The sequence below is a fragment of the Phycodurus eques genome, chromosome 19, assembly GCF_024500275.1.
Source record: "Phycodurus eques isolate BA_2022a chromosome 19, UOR_Pequ_1.1, whole genome shotgun sequence".
Lineage (NCBI taxonomy): Eukaryota > Metazoa > Chordata > Actinopteri > Syngnathiformes > Syngnathidae > Phycodurus > Phycodurus eques.
In genome coordinates this window covers 14,540,673-14,567,845 of record NC_084543.1, presented here as the reverse complement: position 1 = coordinate 14,567,845, position 27,173 = coordinate 14,540,673, and the positions used below count along the sequence as shown (strand labels likewise).

General features: G+C 41.0%; 1 protein-coding gene across 2 annotated transcripts in view; it reads right to left on the bottom strand.

Annotated features, from left to right (window-relative positions):
- rbfox3a (RNA binding fox-1 homolog 3a) overlaps positions 1 to 27,173 on the bottom strand; it is a 330,465-nt gene that overhangs the window by 9,115 nt on the left and 294,177 nt on the right. For both annotated transcript variants that reach the window (XM_061705693.1, XM_061705694.1), the window contains one exon: positions 21,986 to 22,064. In XM_061705693.1, coding sequence (XP_061561677.1) covers positions 21,986 to 22,064 — 79 coding nt within the window. The remainder of the gene's footprint in view (positions 1 to 21,985; positions 22,065 to 27,173) is intronic.

Sequence of the window (27,173 nt, the reverse complement as noted above, 5' to 3'; positions counted from 1 at the left end):
ATAATGCAATTGGTGTTAAGAGTGTTGGACGAAATTTGAAGCAGGACTCTACAACATGACGCAGTGAGTGTTCTGCCTTTTGACGTTTGCCTGTTCCTGTCCCCATGACTATTGGGAATTCTGCTCGGACTGTGAGTTCCTCATTCTGTTCTCTGTGAATCCTGGATTAAGACAACAGTGAAACCTGAGGATTTCCTGACTTGCTAGCTGTGGATTGTGAAGTCTTTCATCACTTTGGCCGATCTTTAAAGTCTGAACCGCTCGACAGTGAAGTGTGACTCCCCTGAACTGAACTGTACTGCTGATTTGACCTGGCACAGCTGATCTCAAATTGATTTTTAAAACCCTTTCCAACTTCCCTGGTGTGCTACATTTGGGTCCTAAATCACACTCGCCCCATGTCAGATATTGGACAGTTTGTGTTTTTCACCTGATTCAACCATTTTCCCATTGTTGCCAGGGTCTTGAAATTCTTCTATTTTAGGCAGTGATATTATGGAGCCGTGTGACTACCAGGGTGTGTGTGTGTGTGTGTGTGTCGGCGTGTGTGAATGTGTAAACACTCAGTGATCATTTTATGAGTGAAAAAATAGCATCTTTTGAGAGATGTTTTCATGTGTCTTTGTAAAGGCCCTGGAGTAAACAGATTGCCTCCTGCCTTTACTCTACTGTAAAACAAAAATAACTGTTCATGTGTTTATGCACCTGGCTGCTTTCAAAGCCAAAGATAAACATGGAACTCGGCTGACGTGTCACTTCATTAGTGAGCAGAGAAGGGGAAAGACCTGGAGCAAAAAATAAGACCAGAGTCATTTATATGTGCATAGGAGAACACACTAACAGGGGGGGGGGGGGGGAGAGAGAATCTACCCACAGCCTAAGGAATGACCGCAGTTGTACACAATTCTTCAGGGACACCGTATCCCACATACGATTTCAAATGATGAATGACAGCCTCAGATTTGATGGCTGGTATACAGTACCCTGTCTTGGTGAGTGGTGTTATAGACCACTGTTGCTATCCTCGCAGAAGCTACTGACACAGCCGTTGCCACTGCTGCCACCAGCTCGAGCAGAAGGTGTGTGCTGGTTGTGCACAGGCCTAAAAAAAGAGGGCTCTCGAACACCTGCACCAAGTGTAACAGGTGCATTTGTAGAGAGCAGCAGGTCACATGCTGTTGGGCCTACTGGTCTGCTTACCTTAACTAAACAGAATTCACCCACGTACACACACAAACACCCTCTGTCAATCAATTTATCTTTTTCTTCCAAGCGCACGAATATATCACATAAACAAAGCACATATTCAAATATACTGTATCACATATTCATGTTTCATATGTTCTCTTTTGTTGTTGTTGAAATTTCCAAATGTAGGCATACAAATGGTTGAATCTGGTAGAAAACACTAAAAATGTCAACTGTCACTAATTTTCTTCTAAATGCAAATGGTGACATTAAAGAATGCATGCTGTAATGTCAGAAAAATATGTGTTTTTAATGGCAGTCAATTTGGCATTTTTGGCTGCAAAAGTGTCTAGAGCAGGTGTGTCATACTCATTTTTGTCAAGGGCCACATCGCAGTTATGGTTCCACTCGGGAGGACCGTTATGCCTGCAAACCAATATGATTGCCTCGTATTATTACATATACACAAATTACAGGAATACCTCGATTTACGAACGAGTTCCATTCCTACGCTGGCGATGTAACCCGAATTTCCGCGTAAGTCGGATTTCACCGTCGAAATACTTCTGTTACGAGTATTGTCCCACGTGATTGTGACAGCAAGCTCAGTGTGTGTGGGCGTGTGCGTCGATGTGTGAGTGAGAGTGACGGCGACTGGGGAAGAGTAGCAAGAGTAGCAATTAGTGGAGGACCCGTTGACGTTGAATGTGCACAGGAGCTACTAAAGCCATTAAAGCAGCAAATCGGTGCTTCGTGCCTTTATAGTTGCCGCCACCCAGCTCAGCTGTGCAACGAGAGAAGGGAGTTAACCCCGAGGAGGACAACCTCGGCACTGGAGAAGGCGTCTCCCCTGCGTCTCCCGAGCACGGTCAGGTGACCGTAGCAGGAAAGGTTAACACTTCGTATAAAGAAACTAAAATACATTAAAATAAAAAAATAAGATGCTGTACTTACTATTACTGCTGAGAGTGTGAAAAAAGGAGGGCGAAAAAAAGCAAAGATACTCCCGGCGCACAAACACAGACAAGCACTATGCACTAGCTAAGCAGAAACACTATGGTGCTGGGGACAAAACGGCGGACGAGGCACGGGCGTCGTAAAGTCGAAACGTCGTGGGTCGAGTACGTCGTAACTCGAGGACTTCCTGTCGTGGATAATTACTTTTGAAATCAGAAGCCAGTGAAAACTGTTTGTTCAACTACATGAATCCATTGTATTTTAAAAGGGGGTTTGGTAACAAAAAAGCTTGCAATATCTCAATATTTTAAAAAGTGAAGCCAATTTGCAATTTTGGTAATTTAGCAAGAAACAAAGTCGATGCAAGGCTCCAGCATGCCCGTGACCCTAGTGAGGAGAAGCAGCTCAGAAAATGGATGGATGGATGGAAAGTCGATGCACACTCTCGCGGGGCATGTAAAATAACGTGGCAGGCCGGATCTGGCCCCCGAGCCACCAGTTTGAAACCATGGTCGAGAGGGAGTATTTGGAATGCCAAAAAAATGCAAACGCAGTCAAATCAAGTTTGTTGCTTAATCCTTGACATATTCAAACTAATCCCCACCAAAGCCCTATCACCCTTCTATTTATTATATAGAAATGATCTGGAAATAATATAATTAGTTTAAAAAGAAAAAACAAGTAAAAAAATAAAACTGCATTTAAAGGGATAAAATCCTCTGAAAAAATAAATTAATAAAAAAAAGTAATGGGTTTGGGGGTTTTCTCCGGGCACTCCAGTTTCCTCCCACATCCCAAAAACAGGCATTAATTGGAGACTCTAAATTGCCCGTAGGCATGACTGTGAGTGCGAATGGTTGTTTGTTTGTATGTGCCCTGCGATTGGCTGGCAACCAGTTCAGGGTGTACCCCGCCTCCTGCCCGATGACAGCTGGGATAGGCTCCAGCACGCCCGCGACCCTAGTGAGGAGAAGCGGCTCAGAAAATGGATGGATGGATGGATAAAGCTAATGGGTCTGATTCCTCCCTTCTGATGAAAAACACCAACGGCCCGATGACAGGTTGGCTCTCAAAAAATCCTGACCAATTGTCTTGTGCTGTGAGGTGTGTTTTTTTTTTTCTACCCGGTATTTTACAAAAACATTTGGGGCTGCAGACAATTCTAAATGTTACACATGCTCATTATGAGTGACTGTTTTTATTATTATTTTTTTTATTGCCATATGTAGTGTCTTTCATGTTTAAAAATCGAATAACATTAAAAATCTCATAGACCAGGGTTAAAGAGTTTTGGAAATACAGTATTCAGAGAGACATTATTCATAATAATGGTAATTAATGAGATTGAACTGGAAATTTGGTGTAGTTTTTTTCAAACCTTATATAAAATGACAAGTATATATAGTATAGTAGTAGTAGTAGTAGTAGTCTAGTATTTTTTATTCATAGATTTGTTAATACTAGTTTATTTTTTCACGTGTTAACTTTAAAATGCTGTTAATGTATAGATTAAATATAAACAATTAACCCCAAAAGTATAGTCATAGCCTGACCAAATTTATAGGGGATTTTTGTTTATTGAACCAGTTCAGGGTGTATCCCGCCTCCTGCCCGATGATAGCTGCGATAGGCACCAGCACGCCCGTGACCCTAGTGAGGAGAAGCGGATCAGAAAACGGATGGATGGATGGATGATTGGTTATATTTTAGCTGAAGGTCAAAGTAGAAAAAGACTAAGATGTTGTGTTCTTGACCTTTTGAAATGTATTAATCTCCACCACTTTGAAGAAATGCAATTACTCTAAAAGGACATTCCAAAAGATTATGGTATGGCATCACAACTATAATCCACAACAATCTAATCAACCATGAAGTTAGACCATTGGATATGCCCTCATGCCTCTGAATTGGCTGGCGACCAGTCCAGGAGACACCCTGCCTCTCGCAGAAAAATACCAAACCAAAAAAACAAAACAAAAAAATAACAGCTGGCATAGGCTCCTTCTAAACCCCAACCCTAATAAGGACAAATAGATGGGTGGTTATGCCTTTATTGCGGAAGGTTATGTAGCATTTCGGACATAGAAACATTTGGCAAAAACTTAGTATTTCTGAATATGAAGGGCTCTATTTTTTCAGACTGTGCAACTGCGACAGGATGCAAAAACTGGCTTATCTTAATTTTCGTGCAAGCACATGGCCCGCCTGGGCCAAGCTGGGCGTATTAGCGCAGTGATGGTGTGCCCTTGGAGATACGTCTAAACCTACGCCTACTAGGACCACGTCTAAGTTTTGGCACAGGTGGTCTAACATGATTTTTTGCACATTATTATTATCATCATTGTTACAGTTTGGTGGCACGGCGGCCGAATGGTTAGAGCGTCTGCCTCATAGTTCTGAGGACCGGGGTTCAATCCCCGGTCCCGCCTGTGTGGACGTTGCATGTTCTACCCGTGCCTGCGTGGATTTCCTCCCACATCCCAAAAACATGCATGGTAGGTTAATTGACAACTCTAAATTGCCCGTAGGTGTGAATGTGAGTGCAAACGGTTATTTGTTTATATGTGCCCTGCGATTGGCTGGCAACCAGTTCAGGGTGTACCCTGCCTCCTGCCCGATGACAGCTGGGATAGGCTCCAGCACGCCCGCGACCCTAGTGAGGAGAAGCGGCTCAGAAAATGGATGGATGGATTATCACAGTTTGTATTTTTTAAATCGTACCATGTAATGGCTGGCACACAGCTATTGGAGGGTGGGGGGATATAGATACATGAGGACCATGGACATATTTAAGTCACCAGTGGTTTTCACCAGCTAATGTTCAATGCTTCTGTAACGCACACTTCTGCATATGGAGACGTCTCCATGTGAGATTGATGAGCTGCATTTAAAAGGAATGAGAGGAGCCCCTTCGATTGGACAAGATTGAAGTCGGCTGTGATGACGCCACACCAGCGCAGACGGTCCACTTTTAAATGTGCTGGGCTATGTTGGTTAACAAAATTACCAACACCGAGTCTAACCCGCCTCCTCGTAGGAATGGATTTATGCCAGAGACCTACGTCTTATTGCAAAAATATACCTATTCCCCAAATAAAATTCACGTTAACTCAAAATTGGGCGAGGCAAAAATTATTTTAGTGAGTGTGAAATATAGTGAGTGTGAAATATAAAGCGCATGTTGGGCGAAGTTGGCTCTTCAAAAGAGGCTGCTTGTAAATTCAGCAGAACTTTGTAGTTGCTTGGTCCTGCCCCCTCCTACGGGAGACCGTGCGAGACAGGACCTGTGGAGCTGTGCCAGTGTGTCACCAATCACAGCTGATAACTGCCTCCTCTCGTCTCAGCTTAACAGGCTCACACCCTCCGAGACTTGTTTCATACTCAGTGATGCTGCAGAGAAGAAGCCTCAGAGGATGGAACGGAAGCATCCAGCAGCAGGGGCTGAGGGGAAGGCTGGAGGATTTGGAGGTTGTGTGATCTCCAAAATTGCTGCTAGGGATCACGTACACACCCGCGAAAGGTGATCAAGGATGCTTGAGTATGAGATGTGAAATAATTAAAAATCACTGCGCAAAAATTAATGGCTTGAGAAGCTTGTGTGCTCCCCTCCCAAACCTACCAACTTCCTGTGTGCTCGTCTTCACCTGCCTGCATCTAAGGGTGAAACTTCTTCAAATAAAGTCCACATAAAAAGAAAAAAAGAGACAAAGAGCCTTCGAGGTGAGCGATGGAGCTCGGCTCATCAATCAAGTTCCACAAGACAAGAGTGCACACCTGAAATGAGCTCAGAGAGTGGGTGGGCCATCAACTTCCTTGAAATAACAGATGAGAGAATGTGACAGGTGTCTCTTTAAAGACATCGTACATTGTTATTCACACAGTAAAACATGATATAAATGTTTTCTTTACGGAGACTCATGTGACTCAATACCACGTCATTGTCATGAACGGAAAAGAGGATAGGACCCAAAAATGCACAACTCCAAAACAAATGGACAGTTTCAAAAAGAGAGGTTTAATATATGGCCAGAGGTCGGTACACAGGCAGGCAATCCATAAAAGGCAACAGTATCCAAAAATGTGAGGCAAAAAGGCGAGATCGATAATCGGAACAGGGTCTAGTCTTGCTGTGAGTCTGTGACGTGGAAACAAGGCATGCTGGAACGCGACGACAAGGAACAACGAACTGGCGACTAGAAAAAATGAGACACGAGGTTAAATGCAAGGGGTAATTAGGGTGAAGAGGCACAGGTGGTGAAGATGCTCTCAGGAGCAGGTGTGCACGAGACAGCGGGAAAACAACAATCGGAACACACACCCATGATAGTACCCCCCCCTTAACGGCCAGGCCTGGAGCCCCTGGATGCGCAACGTGGAAGTCCCAAATGAGCGAGTCATCCATGATAAACGCAGACGGCACCCATGAACGTTCCTCAGGCCCGTAGCCCTCCCAGTCCACCAGATAATGAAACCCACTCCCCCTCTGACGAGACGACAACAGTCAGCTCACAGTGAAGACAGGGCCCCCATCCACGAACTGTAGGGGAGGTGGGGGGCTGGAAGGCGGGACCAGAGGGGATTCCCGGGTGGGCTTGAGCAGTCTGACGTGAAAAGCAGAGTGCAGAGTGGACCCGCATCGACCTTGGGAGACTAAGCTTCAGGGTGACAGGGGTGATGATCTTTGTGATGGGGAAGGGCCCAACGAACCTGGGAGTGAGCTTCATGGACTCCACCCGGAGTGGAATGTTTGATAGAGAGCCAAACTCGCTGACCGACTTCGTAGTTCGGGGCCGGTGTCCTCCGACGGTCAGCAGTGGTTTTGTAGGACCGTCCCTGGCATAGCAGCATCTGGCGGGCTCGCTCCTAGGTCCTCCTGCAGCGTCTCACCAAGGTCAATGCCGCTGGAACTGTGGACTCTGGTGTTATGGCAGGAAATAGAGATGATTGGTAACCCTGCACAACGTGAAAAGGCGATAGACCAGTGGACGCAGAGGGGAGGGAATTGTGAGAAAACTCGACCCAAACCAGTTTCTGAGACCAGGATTGTGGCTCCTGTGAAGCGAGACATTGGAGCCCAGTCTCCAGGTCCTGGTTCAGCCTCTCGGTTTGTCCGTTGGTTTCAGGGTGAAACCCAAAAGGACAGACTTACGGTAGCACCTATGAGATTGCAAAACTCCTTCCAAAATTGCGAAATTAATTGGGGACCCCTATCGGATACCACATTCTTGGGGAAACCATGGAACTTGAATACCTGGTGTATCATTAATTCGGCAGTGTCTTTAGCTGAGGGGAGTTTCGGGAGTGCAATGAAGTGTGCCATTTTAGAGAGAACCTGTCCACGACTATGAAAATGGTGGTATTTCCTTTCGAGGCCGGTAATGCCGTCACAAAGCCTACGGAGATTTCTGACCAAGGACGTTGTGGTATTGGCAGGGGTCGCAACTTCCCATAAGGACGTTTACGAGAGGACTTGTTAGCAGTACATACCTGGCAAGCATTGACATAATTGGTAACATCCCTTCTAACATTGGGCCACCAAAAGCACTGTTCGACCACAGATTGAGTCTTGGCAATGCCTCGGTGACATCCAGTCTGGTTAGTGTGAGCCCAGTGGATGACTCTTCCCCTTAAGGTCGGAACCACATAAAGGCTGTTTTCAGGGCAATTTTCAGGGCTAAGAGTGTTCTTCAGAGCCTCTTTTACTGCAGTCTCAATGTCCCAAACAAAAGCAGAAACGAAACATGACGGGCAAAATGGTTGGACAAATAATTTTCTGCGTAGAAAATGCGCGATAAAGCATCTGGCTTACCATTTTTAGAACCAGGTCGGTAGAATAACGTGAAATTGAATCTAGTGAAAAGCAGAGCCCATCTAGCCTGCCTCGCATTTAATCTCGTAGCAGACTTAAGATATTCCAGGTTCTTGTGATCTGTCCATACTAAAAACGGAGTATGTGAACCCTCTAGCCAGTGCCTCCACTGCCAGCAGTTCATGGTCACCAATGTCATAATTTCTCTCGGCTGGGGTCAGTTTTTTGGAGAGATAAGCACTAGGATGTAATTTACCATCCTTGAGACATTTCTGGGACAGCACTGCTCCTATACCGGCATCAGACGCATCGACTTCTACCACAAACTGCTGTTTGAAATCTGGCAAAGTGAGGATGGGAGCAGAGGTAAAGCTCGATTTAAGTTTCTGAAAAGCTGCCTGACAAAGTGGGTTCCATACGAAAGGTCTGTGTGGCAAAGTAAGATCATGCAAAGGCGAGGCTATAGAACTGAAATTTCTAATGAACTTTCTGTAGAAATTAGCAAACCCTAAGAACCTTTGTACGTCTTTGCGTGACATGGGCCAATTAGTCACGGCATCAACTTTACAAGGGTCCATTTTGATTTCACCTGGAGCCGGCACGAACCCCAGAAAACAAAAACGGAAGCCTTGTGGAACTCACATTTCTCAGCCTTGACATACAGTTAATTCTGCAGTAACTGCTGCAACACAGAGTGGACATGAATGATGTGAGTCTCCTCATCCAGGGAGAATATCAAAATATCATGCAAATATACAAAATCGTACACATTCAACATGTCACGCAGGACATCATTGACAAAGTTCTGGAACACAGCTGGAGCGTTAGTTAGTCCAAAAGGCATCACCAAATACTTGTAATGTCCCGTTGGTCCCGTTGGTGTGTTGAATGCTGTTTTCCATTCATTCCCTTACCCTGACTAGATGATATGCATTTCTTAAGTCTAGTTTGGTGAAAACCTTGGCTCCTTCCAGGAACTCAAAGCCGGTGGAGATGAGAGGAAGAGGGTACCTGTTTTTCAGAGTTATGTCGTTGAGACCCCGATAATCGATACAGGGTCGCCGAGTCGTGTCCTTCTTGTCCACAAAGAAAAATCCGGCTCCCGCAGGGGATGAAGATGGGCGAATAATCCCGGCTGCCGGTGATTCATCCACATACTCATTCATAGCCTTGTGTTCCGGCCCTGAAAGAGAGAACAACCTCCCTCGTGGAGGTGTGGTTCCAGGCAGCAAGTCATACGGTCTGTGGGGCGGAAGGGATTTGGCCTTGGACTTGGAAAAAACTGTCTTTAATGTCCTGGTAACAGGTGGGCACTTGAGATAAATCAGGATCTGTGGATTGTCATTTGAAACATAGCCCTGAACATCACATGGAGGCTTGAAACAGCTCTGGGCGCAATTGCTGCCCCATGACATAACATGCCCAGAGGACCAGTCTATGTGGGGGTTATGTAATTTCAACCATGGGTTCCCTAAAATAAGGTCATGATTCATGGCGTCAAAAACATGAAAACTAATGCGTTCCGAGTGAGAATCAGGAAATGTCAATGCGTTTGGGTGCGGTGAGTGATCTTGCCCATAAAACTGCCATCTGCAGCATAGGTGTTGCGGTTCCGTTTTATTTGAAAGGTTCTAAGGTGCATCTGTCTAACGAGGAGGGAGTTGATTAAGTTTGCGTCAGAACCAGAGTCAATTAATACAGGTGTATGAATTTCTTGATCAGGAGAGCATATTGTCACTTTAGGAAGAACTCAGGTAGGGTATTCCTTAATGAAATTTAAACTCACCGCTCCCGTGTCCTTGCTACCGGCACCGGCAATCCTGACGTGACAGTTGCTCACGGAATGACCTAACTGCCCGCAGTAGAAGCAATGCCCTTCCCTCAGCTGGAATTGACGTTCCTCAGGGGAGAGATGGAACCTGCCCAGTTGCATGGGTTCATCCGTGGTGACGCTAGCTAGTGGATAGAGACCGACAACAGGGGATCTGCCTTGGTTTGGCTGGTCACCAAGGCTCGTCCTCCAAGTGCGCGGTGATGCAGCCCTCCGCCGGACCAAATGATCCTTGACGGCGGGTTATAGTCCTTGAAAAAATGCATCGAACAGTGCCTTATTATTCCACTGACTCTCAGCTGCTAGAATGTGAAACTCAATCGCGTAATCTGACAGCCTGCGTTTGCCTTGGTGTAAGGTGACAAGGGAGCGAGCTGCCTCACGATCTGGTGTGGAAAACTGAAAAATTTGCTCCATCGTCTTTACGAACAAAGCCCACGAATGACATTTCGGCTCCATTCAGCAGTAGCCCACGCCACCACACGACCAGTCAGGTGGGAAATGACAAAAGCGATTTTTGCCCGCTCAGTGGGGAAGGCACCTGCCTGCAGCTCAAAGTGGAGTTCGCACTGAGTGGTGAATGGCATAATGTTCCCAGAATCTCCAGAGAACCTCTCCGGTGGAGAGAGCTGTAGGCAGACAGCAGCGGAGGTGGCAGGTGGCTGCATGGTAACTGCTTCACATGGAAACTTTGGTACCGTGGCGGTATCGGGTGTTGTGCCAACTGGTTCGTTCTTCTGAATCATTTTCATAAGAACTTCAAACTGAGGCCACCTGTCTCATCAGTGTCCTGATGCTCTGACAGTCCCTCGAGATGAAGGTGGAGGGCCGCAAGCTGCTTATCCTGCTTCGAGAGGCGTTGACCCTGCGCTTGAAGGGCTTTGCGCACCGGGTCTGAGTCTGCTGGGTCCATGTTATGGCCAGTTCGTTCCGTCATGAACGGAACAGAGGATAGGACCCAAAAATGCACGACTCCAAAACAAATGGACAGTTTCAAAAAGAGAGGTTTAATATACGGGCAGGCAATCCAAAAAAGGCAACAGTATCCAAAAACGTGAGGCAAAAAGGCGATGTTGATAATCGGAACAGGGTCTAGTCTGTGAGTCTGTGACGTGGAAACAAGGAATGCTGGAAGGCGACAACGAGGTACAACGAACTGGCGACTAGAAAGAATGAGACACGAGGTTAAATGAAAGGGGTAATTAGGTACAAGACGGGGAAAACAACAACCGGAACACACACCCATGACAGTCATAGGTAATATACAAAAAAACAATACAATGATAAGGCTTGAGCATACAATTTGTTTGTTTATCTTTTCATAATATATAATATAATTAACCCATAATCTGAAAGCATGGCGAGCACAAATTTAAAACCTGTTTGACAAGTGCTCTGAGGTTTCTTGATACAGTTCAGTTGTACTTGAACTTTACTTTTGTTTGAAAACTGCTGTGAGTCTTAGTATGGTTTCATGAAAAATATGTGGCCTTTTAAATTGGCTCCCATGTGGATCCTTTCTGCTTGATTCAGAAGTCTTTTGTCCCCCCCCAATCCTACAGGGGACACGAGACTACACACATCACATGGAGGTTCTTGAAATAGACCACAAAGATGTAACAAACACTGAGCACACGTCTGATTTATCCATGAGGAGATAATTGGACTAAAAACAATGGGTTTTTTTTTTTTTTTTTTGGTGAATATTTATTCGTTTTTAGTTTAGAATAGGTTTTGTTAGTTAAAAGACCAATAGCGTATGGCTGGAATATATTTCACGAACAAGTTCTCTTAATGTACTTTTTGCTCAACAAAATGAAACTGGCAGTCATTCCCAATAATCTCAATCTGTTTTGGAGCAATCCGTAAATAACTACCAGTATTTGTCCTGGGAACACCCCTTTTACTTCACCAAAATCGATATGCCGCCATGTCTTTGTGTGACGTCAGCGACAGAGCTGGAGACCATTTCGCTGCATAGCCAGTGTGGCCAAAGGAATGTGCTATACTATAAAGCGGCACTATTTACTCATATTTTATATATCATCACTGTCTGTCGGAATCTCACACCTCCAAAATGAAAACAAAACAAAACAATTACATCTTGCTAGAGTTTCAAAACACCGTTTTGTTTAAGTTGGTTTTATACCTTGAATCGTTATCATATACCGTTGCACACATCAACACAATAGCACCCCAAAATTATGTTCAATCACTAATTTAATATGGTAAAAAAAAAAAATCACAGATTTATTATGCTATCAAAATTAAAAATAAACACAATAAACACAATGACGGCACTAGCCGTGCTCATCAAGTCTGCGGTCACACAATGCCACTGACCGTCCAAAAAGCCTTTTAACTTCACAAAAGCAAACACCTGTTACATCATATTTCCAAACTCTTTTTCTTTTTCTTAGCGCCATGAGCGATGCAATAAACCCGTGTATTAGGCAGAAATGAATCTGCATGCACTTACCTTAGTGACTCATCGATTTTAACAAAACAAGCCTTCTCAAATATATGTAGCCTCAGTTTTGTCTCGTTATTGTCTAAAAAAAAAAACAACAACCAGACTTTCAATATAGGCAACAATTGCGTCGCACGGGTTCCCCAGATGAGGAAATAGGTAGTTTTACAACACTTCTCAGACATTTTGAGCATTCAAGAGCGTTTATAGATTTGTTCTTTTTATCACTTAAAATTGGTAAATATTCAAGGCTGGAAATAAGCGGATTCATTTGCAAGCTTTGGAAGTCAAAATTTGCATTCGAAAGTTGCTCCTGAAATGAAGTTGATTAGCAAAACTGCTCCTTTTTGATATTGCATAAAAATAACAAAGTGGGGACAAATCAGCAATATCGATTTCTGTCGCCGACGTCAGTAGGCTGATGTGTCAGTCACGCAGTTTTTGACCTAATCTGAGCGGGCCAAAATCTGCCTGAAAATCAAATATGTCATCAGAAAACAACCCTAAAATTACTACTGGGTCTATTTTGAAGGTTTTTTTTTTAGGTACAGAACTATGGAATAAATGCCAATATTTGCAGCATTAGATGAGTCACACGAAAGCAGGTATGCAGTCATGGTGAAATTAAGGTTTTGGGGCAACATGATGTGCAACGCAGTGATGAATGTGGGACATGATTGTTTTTTTCTTCTTTTATTATTTATGCCAATTATTGTCACATTAGCCATATTGCACTAAGCGCTATTGTTACATTACAATAATCATATGTTTCATATGTTATAGTAATCATCACATTTTCCTTTTTAACTTGTAACCTGTGTTATGATGGCATCAAGACCTCCTCGCCCCAAAAAGAGGACTCCAGAGCTAAATCTTCCCTGGAAATTTGGTTGAATGGCATGCAACAAATGTTTCACTGGTTTTTAGGCACAAAGATTTGTGGTCCACAAATTCAGTCGAGGAACAAGTGACGAGACAAACAAGTCACTGGCAAGTCACTGGCAGAAGAATGTTGCCTCTACATTTATTATTACCTCAGAGGAAACTGGGATGGAGATGTGATTATTTTGACAGGAATATGGAGCATTGAAAGCGTAGAGGTTGACTTTGCTGATTTTCACGCAGCGAGTATGGGATAAATGCACAGTTTTCACAATTGCCTATAGCGAACAGGCTGTTTTGCCCTAAATCAGCTGGGTTGAGTTGAACAGGACAGGAGTTATACATATCGGATGGCTGGATGGAGACAGAAGAATCCTTTTTTTAAAAAATCCAGAAATGTTTTTTTGTGTGTGCTCAATTTCTTAATGAAAGTAGTCTGTGGGTGAGAAGGCAGACAATAACAAAGACAGTAGTAGGCCAATGGTTTATCAAAACACTTCACACATTAATTTGACCCTTTATACTGTATATAGAAAGACATTCAAATGAAATGAAACACTTAAACATATATTTCTTGTCATATAAAAGGTTTCCATTGTCTTTCCTCTTACTATTGATATATACATATATATATATATATATATATATATATATATATATATATATATATATATATATATATATATATATAAAGATACTTTAGCTGTCTTTTTGACATTTTCTTTAGTACACCTCAATGACAATATCATTTTTAATCGTTCATTAGTAATGGCTATGACACATAATTAGATGATACACAATGAAAGTTGAAACAAAATACCAAATACAAAAATTTTAATTAAATAACATTTGTCAATTGGTTGTAGTGTAAAGTGCATGGAATAGTCATGGATGAAATATAATGGCAAGATCACTGACAATGCATTTTGCCATATAGAATCTCATGTAGACACTGTACATGGAGTGGGAGAGTGTGTACTCATCTGTGCTACTCATAGACAGGTTATTGTATTTATATTACACTAGAATAATTGTCACTGTTGTATCAACCCACCCCAACACACATTCATATAATTACAACGAAAATATGCAACGTTAAGATGAGACAGTGTCTTTATCTTTTAAAATGCCCCCCATCTTTAATTTATATTTATTGGTATTTGGTGGTAATGGTGGAACAACCCAGGCACATTTTGAGCATTGCAAACATTGCTTAATGTTTGGGATGGTTTGCACATGACACATATTTAAGTTTTCTTTATCAGAGAAATAAGTATATTTGGAAAGCATGGTATTTGTTGCAGATCAAGTTCTCTGATGTACTGGCACAACGGTTAGCATGACATCCTTTTCTACAGGCACTCCAGTTTTCCTTCCACATCACAAAGACATGTATGTTAGGTTAGTGAAGATTTTAAATTGTCCATAGGTTTGGATACATGGAGGGATAGTAAATCAATAGAGAGCTGGAGCCAGCTGACTTTGTGTAAGAGGCAGGTTACATCCTGGACTGGTTGCCAGCCAATGTTTTTACAATAGGAGGAGGAAGATGCACTACACGGAGAAAACACAAATCCCGAACCGGGATTCAAACACAAAACCTCTCGACTGTGAGGCAGATGTCTTAACCTCCACCATGCTGGCCCAGTCGAGAAAATATAAACTAAAATATTTATATGCATCTATCAAGTATAATGACACATTATAAGGACAATCCATTTCATCCATAATGAGTAATATATGCCTATATCACAATAATACAAGTAGTAATAATCATTTTTAACAGTCAGGTCTTCATTTTCCTTTTGCTCTTGTGTTGCTATCACTAACAATATAGTAATGATGCACTATGATTTGTGCCAAGGCTTTGCACATCTTATGTCAGCTACATCATTTCTGGTCTTTTCCCAGTAGAAGTATTTCACAGTTCGGAGTTGTTTTGTAGGCATTAGTCTTGCTTTATAAGCACACTTTGGGCGCATATTCGACTTGTTTACTTGTGTTGCCAGATGCTTAATGCTTGTACTTGAGTGTGGCAACCCTTTGCTTGTCTGTGGTCACTCATTTTTAATACCAATAAAACTAACTCATTGCACAGCTGTTGTCATTTAACTTTTTAGTTTTTTTTGCTGATTTACAATCACAAAGAAGCTCGTTAATGACTGCTGCCCAATGCAGAATTTCTGATACACTGTACGGTAACTTGTAAATGTAATATAAATATATATACAATATATGTATAAAAAATGATGGATATATTCCCAACTATATACAGTACTGCTATTATTCTGAATGCATTAAAAAAGGCTGAATGTGTTAACATGATTTAAAAGCATCTCAATTTCTTAAAATTCGAGTTAGCAGCCCGATTGATGATATGCTTTTGATATTAATGTTTTTTAATGTCTATTTATTCTGTAACAAAGCTGGCAATATCATGAACACTAAGGGACAATGTGACAATGAATTATGTCATACTTACATGGTTTCCTGGTCATTTCTATGGAGCGCATTAAGCAGTATTATTGTACTTAATTCCTTTCTTTGGAATTTTGCCACACACTGCAAAAATGCAACATCTTATCTTGTAATTTTTTTTGTCTTATTTCTAGTGAAACCAACTTACTGTACTTATTTTAAGAAAGTTTTGAATTTTTTCCCACATTTTTTAGCAAGACAAAAATACTTGTTTTAAGATACACTATATTATTGTAAGAATCGTCTCAAGTCAAGTCATTTTAGTTTCAATGGCAGATTTTTTTTCCCAATAATTTTAGGGACAAAATGTCTTGTAACCTTGCTGTTAGTGGGCAGATATCCCTGACTTTTGGATTTGTTTATCTACTGCTTCATACCTGTCAGTGTGCTCACTGCAGAAAATTCTCCTCATAACAATGCAGTCAAATGAACATCCATCATTCCATCCATCCATCCATTATCTTTACCGCTTATCCTCTCTAGGGTCGCGGGCTGCTGGAGCCTATCCCAGCTATCTTCGGGCAGGAGGCGGGGTACACCCTGAACCGGTCGCCAGCCGGGCACATAGAAACAAACAACCATTCGCACTCACATTCACACCTACGGGCAATTTAGAGTCTTCAATCAAACTAGCACGCAATGTTTTTGGGATGTGGGAGGAAACCGGAGTGCCCGGAGAAAACCCCACCCAGGCACGGGAACATATATATATTTTCCCCTTACTTTCCTCAATAGTACAAATATAGCGGAGTAGTGATTGTTATTTGTGTTATTATTAGTAGTGATAGTCGTAAACATTGTGGTAAAGACAAATGCATCCCATAATAATGCTAATGCTAACACTTGCTATCTGTCTGGCACTTCTACGTATCGAGGCAATGTATGTTTTCAATCTGCAACTTCATCACCGAATGTCCTCCTATGAAAGTCCTCCAACAAAGATAAAACTATTAAGAGGATGTTGACAGGCTGAACACATGCGCGTATGTTAAGACATGGTGCTTCTTGGATTCAAGCCACATATTTAGTTTGCGCACAGTAAATAAGCGAACAGAGGTTTTTGTTCAATCCATATTTTTGAAAACAGCGAGGGAACAACAGAAAAGACGACCAACAGTGACAGCTCGGGGCGCAAGTGTGAATTTGTGCGTGCTTGTGTGAGTCTAGTCCGTCTGGTATATCTTCAAATGAGATCAGTGCCTATTGACTGAACTCTCTTATCTCTAATCTGCGGCGTATATTGCCCCGGTTACTGCTGCTCTTCACACTCCCTTCTCTTCCTGCGCTACTGACTCCTGTCTTTACGATCCCATCAGACACAGCCGGCACAGATGCTATTTACTGGTGAGGGAGCTCCTATATGTGTGCGGTTTTTTTTTGTGTATACGTGTTTGTGTAAGAGGGAGTGGAATTGGTGGATGCATTCGGAACAACTGCCTGCTGCGACCATGTGACTGAAGGCATATTTCTGGATAACACACTTTAAGCCAAATAAATCCAACAAAGTGCCGAAGTCACAATAATTTGGTCAGTGTCATGAACTATTTTATCCATCCTCGTACTGTATGTGGATTGCATTGATGTCTAAGTGTAACTAATCGGTCTTTTGCCACATCATACACCAACAATATGTTCTTCAGGCTATTTCAATATATTTCTTAGATATGAAAGAATAACTAAGCTTTGTTTTTAGATATTGACTTTAATTATATTCTCAGCAAGTTGCTACATTCATGACAACTAGTGAGCGGCATCTGTTGTAAAAGTGAATGTATTTGGAGAAATCATGCTGCAAAAAAGTAAGTTTGTAATACGTTACTGCCTCATAAATTTGATAACAAATAAGGGTACAAATTCTAACGCGTACAGTATTTGACGGAATATTTATTAGTAGACTGATTTGTGAATTATGATGTATTTATAGTAGCTTTTTTATTCATCAATCTTAGGAATTGTTTGAAGTCTATTGGCAATATCTACAGTGCAGCTGATTGGGTCCCACTATGTTTGGCCCCTCCTCCCCGCGAAACTGATAATCAATATGTCAGTGATGGCTTGACATTCATCAGAAGGCCACTAGGTCACCAAATGCCAATTCAAAGCCTTGTTTGCTGCATTTAAAAATGCCCAAGAATCCCAAAACATTTAAACCTGTGATCTTTGCAGACTCTGGTCAAGCAAGTTGAAATTAATAACTCCTGGGTGATTGATGCAACTTTAACATAAAGATTTTTTTATTGTTTTTTGTAAATCATATCCGATGTCAAAAAAAATACTCTTCCATTTGTTCATTACATGTGAGTAATATTTCTCACGTGCCGTGATTGCTTAGAATGTGCATGATGTGAAAAGACAGGAAACGGTACGAATCGAGTGAAAATAATGTGTTTTCCCCCCTGTAAAGCAATTCAGAAGTAATTGGATACCTCCTGCCTCTGGCATCAAGCCAACAATCAATTGGCTCGAACGCACTGCCGCCCATTTCGCAATGGCTGCCATAGCTCTTTCTCCACACCCCCACCATGCATCACTTCCTGCTGCATTCAGAGTCAGTAATAGATCAGTCTGTCCTCATGCTCAGCCTGCCTCCCGTTATGCATCACTTAATGCTGAGCATTTTGTTGCAGTTTCACCTTATTCGGGCTTAACAGTTGTAAGTTCCATTAAGTCAGCTCCGGTTATTGGCTCTCTTACAATGAAGCCAGCTCTCTTTGGGCCGAATGGTTATTCCATTTATGTAATAAATCCCATCTGTAAGTTCGTTGCTCAAACTGGAATTTGCTGATTGCTGCCACTTTCAATGTATATGAGGAAAATGATTAATCGAAACAATAAAGTTGGGGAATTGTGTGGAATTAAAACCACTGCATTAAGCCATCCCAAAGGAGCTGTGTTAAAAACCAACATGGAGAGAACACACAGAAATATTGGAATTAAAGATTTGCCATGTTGACAACTACCCCTCTATCCTCAACCCCACAAGTGAAGAATAGGTTTCCAAATTAAATACATTACTTACTGTACATAAATGCATTTATACATCATACATACATAACTATAATAGTCGAAGTAATTTGAGAATGATTCTATTTGCCACTTGGAAGCATTGTATGTTTCTTCCTATGAAAGTGATAGTTTAGAGATTTTGTTTGCTGTTGCTTTTTATGTGTTTATTTTTTGCTGGGGAAGGAAAGGGGGGTGGGCGTGACTCCCTCCTTTCTAGTAGGGAGTGAAGCGACTGCACCCTCCTCTGTAAAGGCTAGCCTGCAACATCAAAGATGAAAAGAAAAAAAAAAAAGCTCCAATCAGTATCCAATGCAGAATGGTAGAAGCTGTATTTGTATTTTTATATTACTATAAGTTAACTTCTCTCTTTTGTACAAACAAATCACTCCCTCTTTTTCTTCCTGAAAAGCATCCTTATAAAGTTGGTGGGTATATTGTTCACTGGAAAAATGTATTCTATTTTTTGTTATTATGTTATTCTTTAATATTATCATCCTTGTTGGTCGACTATGTGTGGTAAAATATTGAATCTGTACTAATTATGTTGTAACTTCTTGATGTCAATTTTTATGTATATGATTTAATTTTGATTTTTTTTTTTTTTAATTAAAGCAGTCGATTAAACTCGACCTGTACTTCCAAAAACATTTATAAATACAAATCCATTATAAAGGTATTCTAACTAAATGTGTTTGTTTTACGAGCTGTTGCTCCCTGAATTACATGGTTGGTAGCAATGAGGAGAGGCACTGTTGATTCAGTCTCAACTGGTTGGCACTTCTAAAGTACAATTACTCAGAGACGTCGAGCTACTTCCACAAGACAACTCTTCCAAGCAGCTAAATGCAACACCAAACACTGGCTTCGAAACAGGAGTTCACAACAATCACAGAGAGATTCTTCCAGGCCCATAAGAATAATATTTAAAAATAACAATAAATTGATTTATTGATTGTTACTTTTACCCTTAGTCAATCAAGGAAATTACCCATTGTCAATAAAATGCTCAACCCGAATCACGATATTCGTAAGACTTAAAAATAATGTTTTTTACATTTTAAAGTAATGTAAGCTAGAATAAAAGAGTCAAATACCTGCGTTTCCTTTTTGTACTATTTGGGTCAAGAATGAACTAATTCCTTATCAGCATTACCAACAAAATCTTACCTTGATCAATTGATCCATAATTGTATCATTATTTCCTAGCTTATGATTAAAACTTTCATTTGAACGTTTTCAATGACTACACGGAAAAAAAGTATACCAAAGCTGTCATTTGTGAAAATGTATTTCTTTTTTTCAAATTGTTGAAAAATATTAGTTTTCTCATTTTAAGTGAACTTTATCATTTATATTTATGGTTTCATGTACCGTATTTTCTTTACTTTACTGTAACTTAAATTTACAGCGGTACACTCAACTGAAATATTTCATTTTGTCCAAAGGATTTTCTTCAACTAAATGTGATCTGCGCATGCCTTGAATGGAAGGAGCAGCGTTGACATTGGTAAAAAAACAAAAAACAAAAAACCTTATTAAACTTTGATAAGGTTATTGTTAGTTTAATGTCATTTATATTTTTAAACATGTTATCTGTGCTTAACTCGACGTAATATTCAGCCCTCGAATCCGACGCACTATTGTCCGGAGAGTGCAGGCCAGGTAGCTAGTCTACTGGGAACGGGAGGAACTGCTGCTTAAATGTATATATTTCGCTCAGATACAGCAGAAATACGCCATAAAACGTTAAACAACAACGCTAAATGCCTGTGTCTTGTGTGAAGTTTGCATTAGTGTGTGCATATGTATGAGCAATGAAACTCGCTGTCTTTTTAAACTACTCTAAGCTAAGTTAGCAAGAGCTAACCATTTGGCTAAGACTGGTAATCAACATTCAAAAATGGTTTACACGAAATAAAAATTTTCACGATACACGAAATTAATCATTTTTATTTGATCAAAGCTAAAATAACTGTGACGGATTACTTCAATTTTTAAAAGTTATTTAGTGTTAATTGTTTTCAGTGTATGGGAGGCTGAGTTAAGTTTAAAGATACTATAATACAGCATAATATGTTTTTATCTACTTAAAATCAGTATGGGGCAAAAGGGAGGAGTGATTTGAAGAAAAAAAGAGAAGAAAGTTTAAAGTAATAAGGAGGGAAACACAGGCCACTGTTTTAATTAAGTAAATGAAGAGGAAATAATGGTTGTAATTAATGAAGGCTTTTAGCTAGCAGCTGCACTATAGGGGAGGAAGGGAGGTGTGCATGGGGGATGCATGGGGGAGGTGTGGCGGGTTTGTGATTGCCATCACCACACACGTCAGCACTGCAGCAATAATCTGCATAGGGTTTTCTCGTGGAACCCAAAATGCTGCATCAAGCGGCAGCTATGCTGCAGTCATTATGGGTACCAAGAAAGGTACCTAAATTAGGGCAAGGAATCATTTAGTGACTTCAATTTGAGTCGAAATATGGATGCTACACACCTCGCAATGAGAGTGGGAGACCCTTTGATGTCTTCAAGCCAATGACCAAAATAAAGATAATATGGGAAAAGTTATATTTTTATATAAAAGAAAATAAAAGTATAATATACTACTAAGGCAGTTTAACAGATAAAAATATCTAAGGATATATAATTATGATAATTATATGTATTTATATACAAAAAGTCTTGTTAAGGTTAAAATGTATCCAAGTTTGACTGTCCTATGTTTCCTTCTTCTATTTCGTCTTTTAATCTCACAGCATATGCATCAAGTAGATGGCTGTAACACACTGGAAGAAGGCTTTACCTAAACCCAAGTAGAAAAAGGAAAAATAAAAAGCAGTACTTGTGGTTTTACTCCATCTTCAGAGATATTCTTTATAGCTTTAATCAAAAAATTATTTTCATCTTTGATGTTAGCTGCAAAGCTAGCTAAAAACAAACATTAACGTTTGACTCCCCTTGCAAAATGATCGTGTGGAGGAATTCCCAATCTCAGCAAAATTTCAAGCAAAAAAGCTTCAGGCCAATATATGCGATTGGGGAGTTGGAGAATAGAGCAGCTTCCCTTTTTCATTTACTGAAGTGGCAATGATTCACATTCAACATTAAAACTTGGTCACAAAGAGCAACCTAAGGGCTTATGTTATGTTCCTTGATGATTAATCAAGGGTATCCGAATATTACTCTACTGTATTATTGTTTTGTATTATACACCACTATGGGCTCCAATACACTTAAACATCCATATACAATATTCAGTTGGAATGTCATGTGTTATTTAAAACAACAATATAACTCGATGCTTAATAATATATCATACAAGCATAATATTCAGACAGCCAGACCAAGAAAAACGAAACACACTCACCATAGTGCCCACGGTATATGTGGCTGCAGGACCGATCGTATGGTGATATGGGTCTGCTGTTGCATAGACTCTGCCATAACTGTAAAAGAGAAAACAGGCAATGTAAACAGTTGTTTTTTGTTCATCTTTGCACCCACTTCCCTTCATTTGGCTACTACAACAGAAACCTAGATCATCTCCCAAAGGTGCGCAGGGGAAAATTTTAGCTCAAGAATCTTTCTGTCTTTGATGTGTCCTTGTCTTGTCACATACAGGTATATATTCCCTTAAGGTACACAGAACCACCTCCATATGGCAGGATTATTATTCTTAGCCCAGAGCATCAGGTATTCCTATGGTGGAATATTGGCTCCGGTTTGCTGCATGCCAATTACTTTGTGGTAAGTTAATTAAAAATGTTTTTTAAAATAAAAGATTAGGGGCGGCACAGTGGTTGACTGGTTAGCACATTTGCCTCACAGCTCTGGGGACTGGGATTCAAATCCTGGCCCGGCCTGTGTGGCATTTGCATGTTCTCCCCGTGCCTGCGTGGGTTTTTTACGGGTCCTCTGGTTTCCTCCCACATCCCCAAAACATGCGCGGTATGTTGATTGAAGACTCTAAATTGCCCGCAGGTGGGAATGTGAGAACGATTGGTTGTTTGTTTCTATGTGCCCTACGATTGGCTGACGACCAGTTCAGGGTCTACCTCGCCTCTCGCCTGAAGATAGCCGGGATAGGATCCAGCACGCCCGCAACCCTAGTGAGGATAAGCGTTACAGTAAATGGATGGATGGATAAAAGTTTAGGTGTGAGGCAAAGTGACACTCCATATAAAATAACCACATTGAAGGCCACCTTTATGTATGTTATTCATTTATTATTATTATATACATTTTGTTGGTTGTCATTTCAGGTATCGTTTGGTTACATATTGAATATTAGGGCCACTGAAAATGAATAAAAAATACTATGAAAATAAAGTATGCGCTCTTATTTTCGTCACTAGCGCAAATCTAGCACTGCGCTTGGTGTAACACTGCGAGGAAGCAGGCAAGACCTGGTTTTGGTAATTTCGTGAGAGGCATACCTCCAGTTAATTTAAAAGTGGGACATCTGCGCTGGTGTGGGCATCATCACTGCCAATGACAATCATGTCCAATTGAAGCGACTTCATTCCTTTTAAAAGCGGCACAATTGTCTCGCATGGAGACATCTCTATATGCAGAAGAGGACGCAGTGATCCACACGTGACTGAAGCATTGAACGTTAGTGGGTACCCTTATAAAATACAGAAGGAGCTATATCCCCTCCAATGATCGTTTGTTTGGGTCGGCTGGGAATCCCCTTTCCAAAAGAGTTTCGACCTGATGGAGGTGGGGACATTGAGTCCGAGTTGGCTGTGTTCCATGCCTTCATTGTTGAGGTTGCCGACCGCAGCTGTGGCCATACAGTGGTCGGTGCCTGTCGTCACGGCAATCCCCGAACCCGTTGGTGTACACTTCCAGTGAGGAATACCGTCAAAAGCTGAAGACGGAGTTCATTTCCAGTGAAGGTTGAACTCCGGCAAAAGTGTCCTTTGTCACCAATTCTGTTCATAACCTTTTCGGCGTTGGTGGCCTCAGTATTATGTATGTGCTTCATGCAGGTGTAGCAAAGTGTGACATGGATGGGATAAGAATCAGCGCCTCGAAATCTGAGGCCATGGTTCTCAGTCGGAAAAGAGTGGAGTGCCTGCTCCATGTTGGGGATGAGATCCTGGCCAAGGTGGAGGAGTTCAAATATCTTGGGATATTCTTCACGAGTTAGGGAAGAATGGAATGTGAGATCGACAAGTGGATTTGTGCAGCGTCTGCAGTATTACCGAGGTAAAGAAGAAGCTGAGCCGAAAGGTGACACTCTAGATTAATGGTCGAGCTACTTTCTCACCCTCACCTATCTTGTTCTTTTGGGACCCGACCCACTGGTTGTGACCGAAAAAACAAGATCACAAATACAAGCGGTTGAATTCAGTTTCCTCTGCAGGGATCCTGGGCTCTCCCTTAGAGATAGGGTGTGAATATCGGCCATCCGGGAGGGGCTCAGAGTAGAGCCGCTGCTCCTCCGCATGGAGAGGAGCCACATGAGGTGGGTCGGGCATATGGTTACGATGCTTCCTAGATGCCTCTCTATAGAGGTGTTCCAGGCATGTCCCGCCAGAAAGAGGCCCTGGTGAGTACCCAGGACACGCTAGAGAGACTATGTCTCCCAGCTGGCCAGGAAAATTCTCGGTATTCCTCTGGAAGAGCTGAATAAAGTGGCTGGGGAGAGTTAAAACTGCTGCCCCCGTGACCTGACTTCGGATAAGTGGAAGAAAATGAATGTGTGGGTGGATAAATTTGTAATTGTGCGAGGAAACAGTGGTAATATTATGGGCATACATGTTTATATGCGTTACACTGATGACTGTTTCGGATCTTATGAAGTTACACATTAGTATGTTCCACAAAAAATTAAATACTAAATGTATTGGCACGGCCGCATCATCAGTATGTGAGGCTTAATGTGATTGTACTAATGTTTGTGTTTGTTGCTGAAAGAACTACTCAGACTGAAATAATCTCTTTCATGGATATTTAATTATATTACATTTTGCATGTTCTCCCTGTGCTGCTCAAGTTTTCTGATGTACTCCCATTTCCTTCCACATTCCAAAAGCATGCAAATTTTGTTAATTGGAGACAAACTGCCCAAAGGTATGAATTTGAATGGTTGTTTGTTGGAATGTGGCACATTCACCTGGCGGTGAATGACTAGCAATCAGTCCAGGGTGAATACCGTCTCTTGTCCAAAGTCAGCTGAGATTGGCAGCATTGACGTTCAAATAACCTAAATAAACTCTGAGTGAAACCTGGAACATTTGCCTATCTTGCCACGCTTGGTCATAAAACTAACTATAGTGGGTAGCCTGATTTAAATGCTAAACAAATCAGCTTTACTACAAGGAATACATTTAGATTCCCCACACTGTGAAAATACCACCTGCTGGAAACTATGGGCTTGATGAGTGTTTTGTTAAGGAGGCAGTACAATCTGACATCTTGACTTGTTTGCCAAACATAAAACTACATGGGATCTTTAATCTGGCACAAATCAAAGCGGTAACTTTATCATCTGGGAGAACGTTAATTGTTTTCTTCTTCCTCCACGCCTAACCACAAAATGTAAACGTTTGGATGTTAACTTTGATTAGTTAGGGATAGACAATGGATCGGGAGAACCTGCTATCGATAACAAGCAGGGGATAAGTGGCATTATGGCTCGTCGATTTTAAGTGTGGTGCAAAGGAGAGAGCTACAGTCTAATCATTTACCCCTCTCGCTTACACTAAGGAACGGAAGGAATTGGACTCAATGGCCCCTTATGTACTGTATAGTATATTGTAAATCTATGGGATTTGGTGATCCTTAATTCATGTGGAAAAAGCCAGTTTGAAAAGAATGCCTGCAACTTAAAAAAGTAAAAAAAAATATTTGTCTCGATAAATTAAAAAAATATATGTTGTGGTAAGAGTAGTTGGGGTAGAGAGAAAAAGATAAATTAAAAATCTTTCAGAAAGGAGTTTGAAAATATGGGTGGGAAAAATATGGATGTGATATATCAGTTAAAATCAGTTTTTACACTGAAGGATGAGTGTAGGTATTAATCTCCATGTACATATGCAACACAGCATATTTAAAATGGCCAAAGAACACGTTTCATTCCTAGCTGTTCACTGTTCAGCAATAGAGTCCTTAAAAGTTTCTTTGTTTTAATAAACCAGATGTCAACAAACTTTAATAATGAACCTACAGTTTTGAGCTGATAATAAATCCCCAAATTATTGTTGAACTGGGTTGGAAAATCGGGTGGATAAAGTCACCATTAAACTAGTAAATGTCTTTCACTTCAAAGTAAAATATGAAGGCATTGCTTTAACTCATGAGCAGTGCATAGACATGTCTTTATCTTACTTCGCTGCTTTCGATCATTAAATGCTGAGAGAAACATTCTCCATATGGGAGACTTGTTTTATTGGCAATTTTTGTATTTGCATATTCCTGTACAAGAACAACATACAGTGCTGTGAAAATATTGACAGATTTACATATCAGGTACTAAATCTGTCTAATAACTGTCTTTGTGATTTTTTTTTATTTTTTTTTTTTAAGAAAATGATGCATCTGTTTTGTCGAGCTACTAAAAAAGACATTCATTGGTCACATCAGCATTTGATCACAGTATTATTATGGAAACATTAGGAGATCAAAGTTATTTTTTCAGCTGCTTAATGTGCAAGAAGGTTTTGCCTTCCTCAGTTAAATATTGTTATGAATAATGTACCCCCCCTCCCACAACCACTGTATGATGATATTATCGATATCAGTGTTAAAAAAATATTGTAATAATACTGTATTGTGAGTTACTTTGGGATTCCCACCTCAAAAAGAAGGACAAGTTTCGAGAGAGCAGTTCATTTTTTTGGTGGCTACTTCTTCTTCACCTTCTGTAGGTTCCCCCGAGTTGCCAACTCCAAGTATTCCTCTTCGTCTGTCTCCTGAGATTTATTTCCAGTCTATTCACCAGCACTGGCTTGGAACTAATCCTCAACCCCAAAGCCCATCTCTTTTCTTATTCCATCCCCCTTTCTCTGATGCCACTAGACTGCTTTATTTGGATTCCTCTTTGCCTCCTTTTCCCTCTCGTTTGTTTGCTAAATTTAAAAAGGAAGCAAAACGTATGTCTGGAGGACAAAGATAAGCGCATGCGGGGGTAAACTAGGTTTTGTTAAACTGTGTTTAAGTGAGAGACCTCCAGACAAAAAGACGAGGAAATATAAAGGGGAGGACGTGGGGACAGTGTTTGCAAATTACGGTTATTTTAATCAATAAGGAATTGAAATGAGTTTTTGATAACCCCTATGAAAAATGCTTTAAACCATTTCTGAACTGTCTTTGTCAAAGTCATAACTCACACATCGAATCAATGTTCACCTTCTGATGAAATAGTGTGAATGTCGCCAAATATGAAATGTCTATAAATAAATCTGCTCATAAATAAAAGGAAGCATTCTCTCATCAGCAGTAATGCACTGATTGTGGTGTCGCCTATATTACATGCGATATCACAGTATATATATATACATACATACATACATACATCTCCTCTCAATTCCACTTCAGCGCTAAGA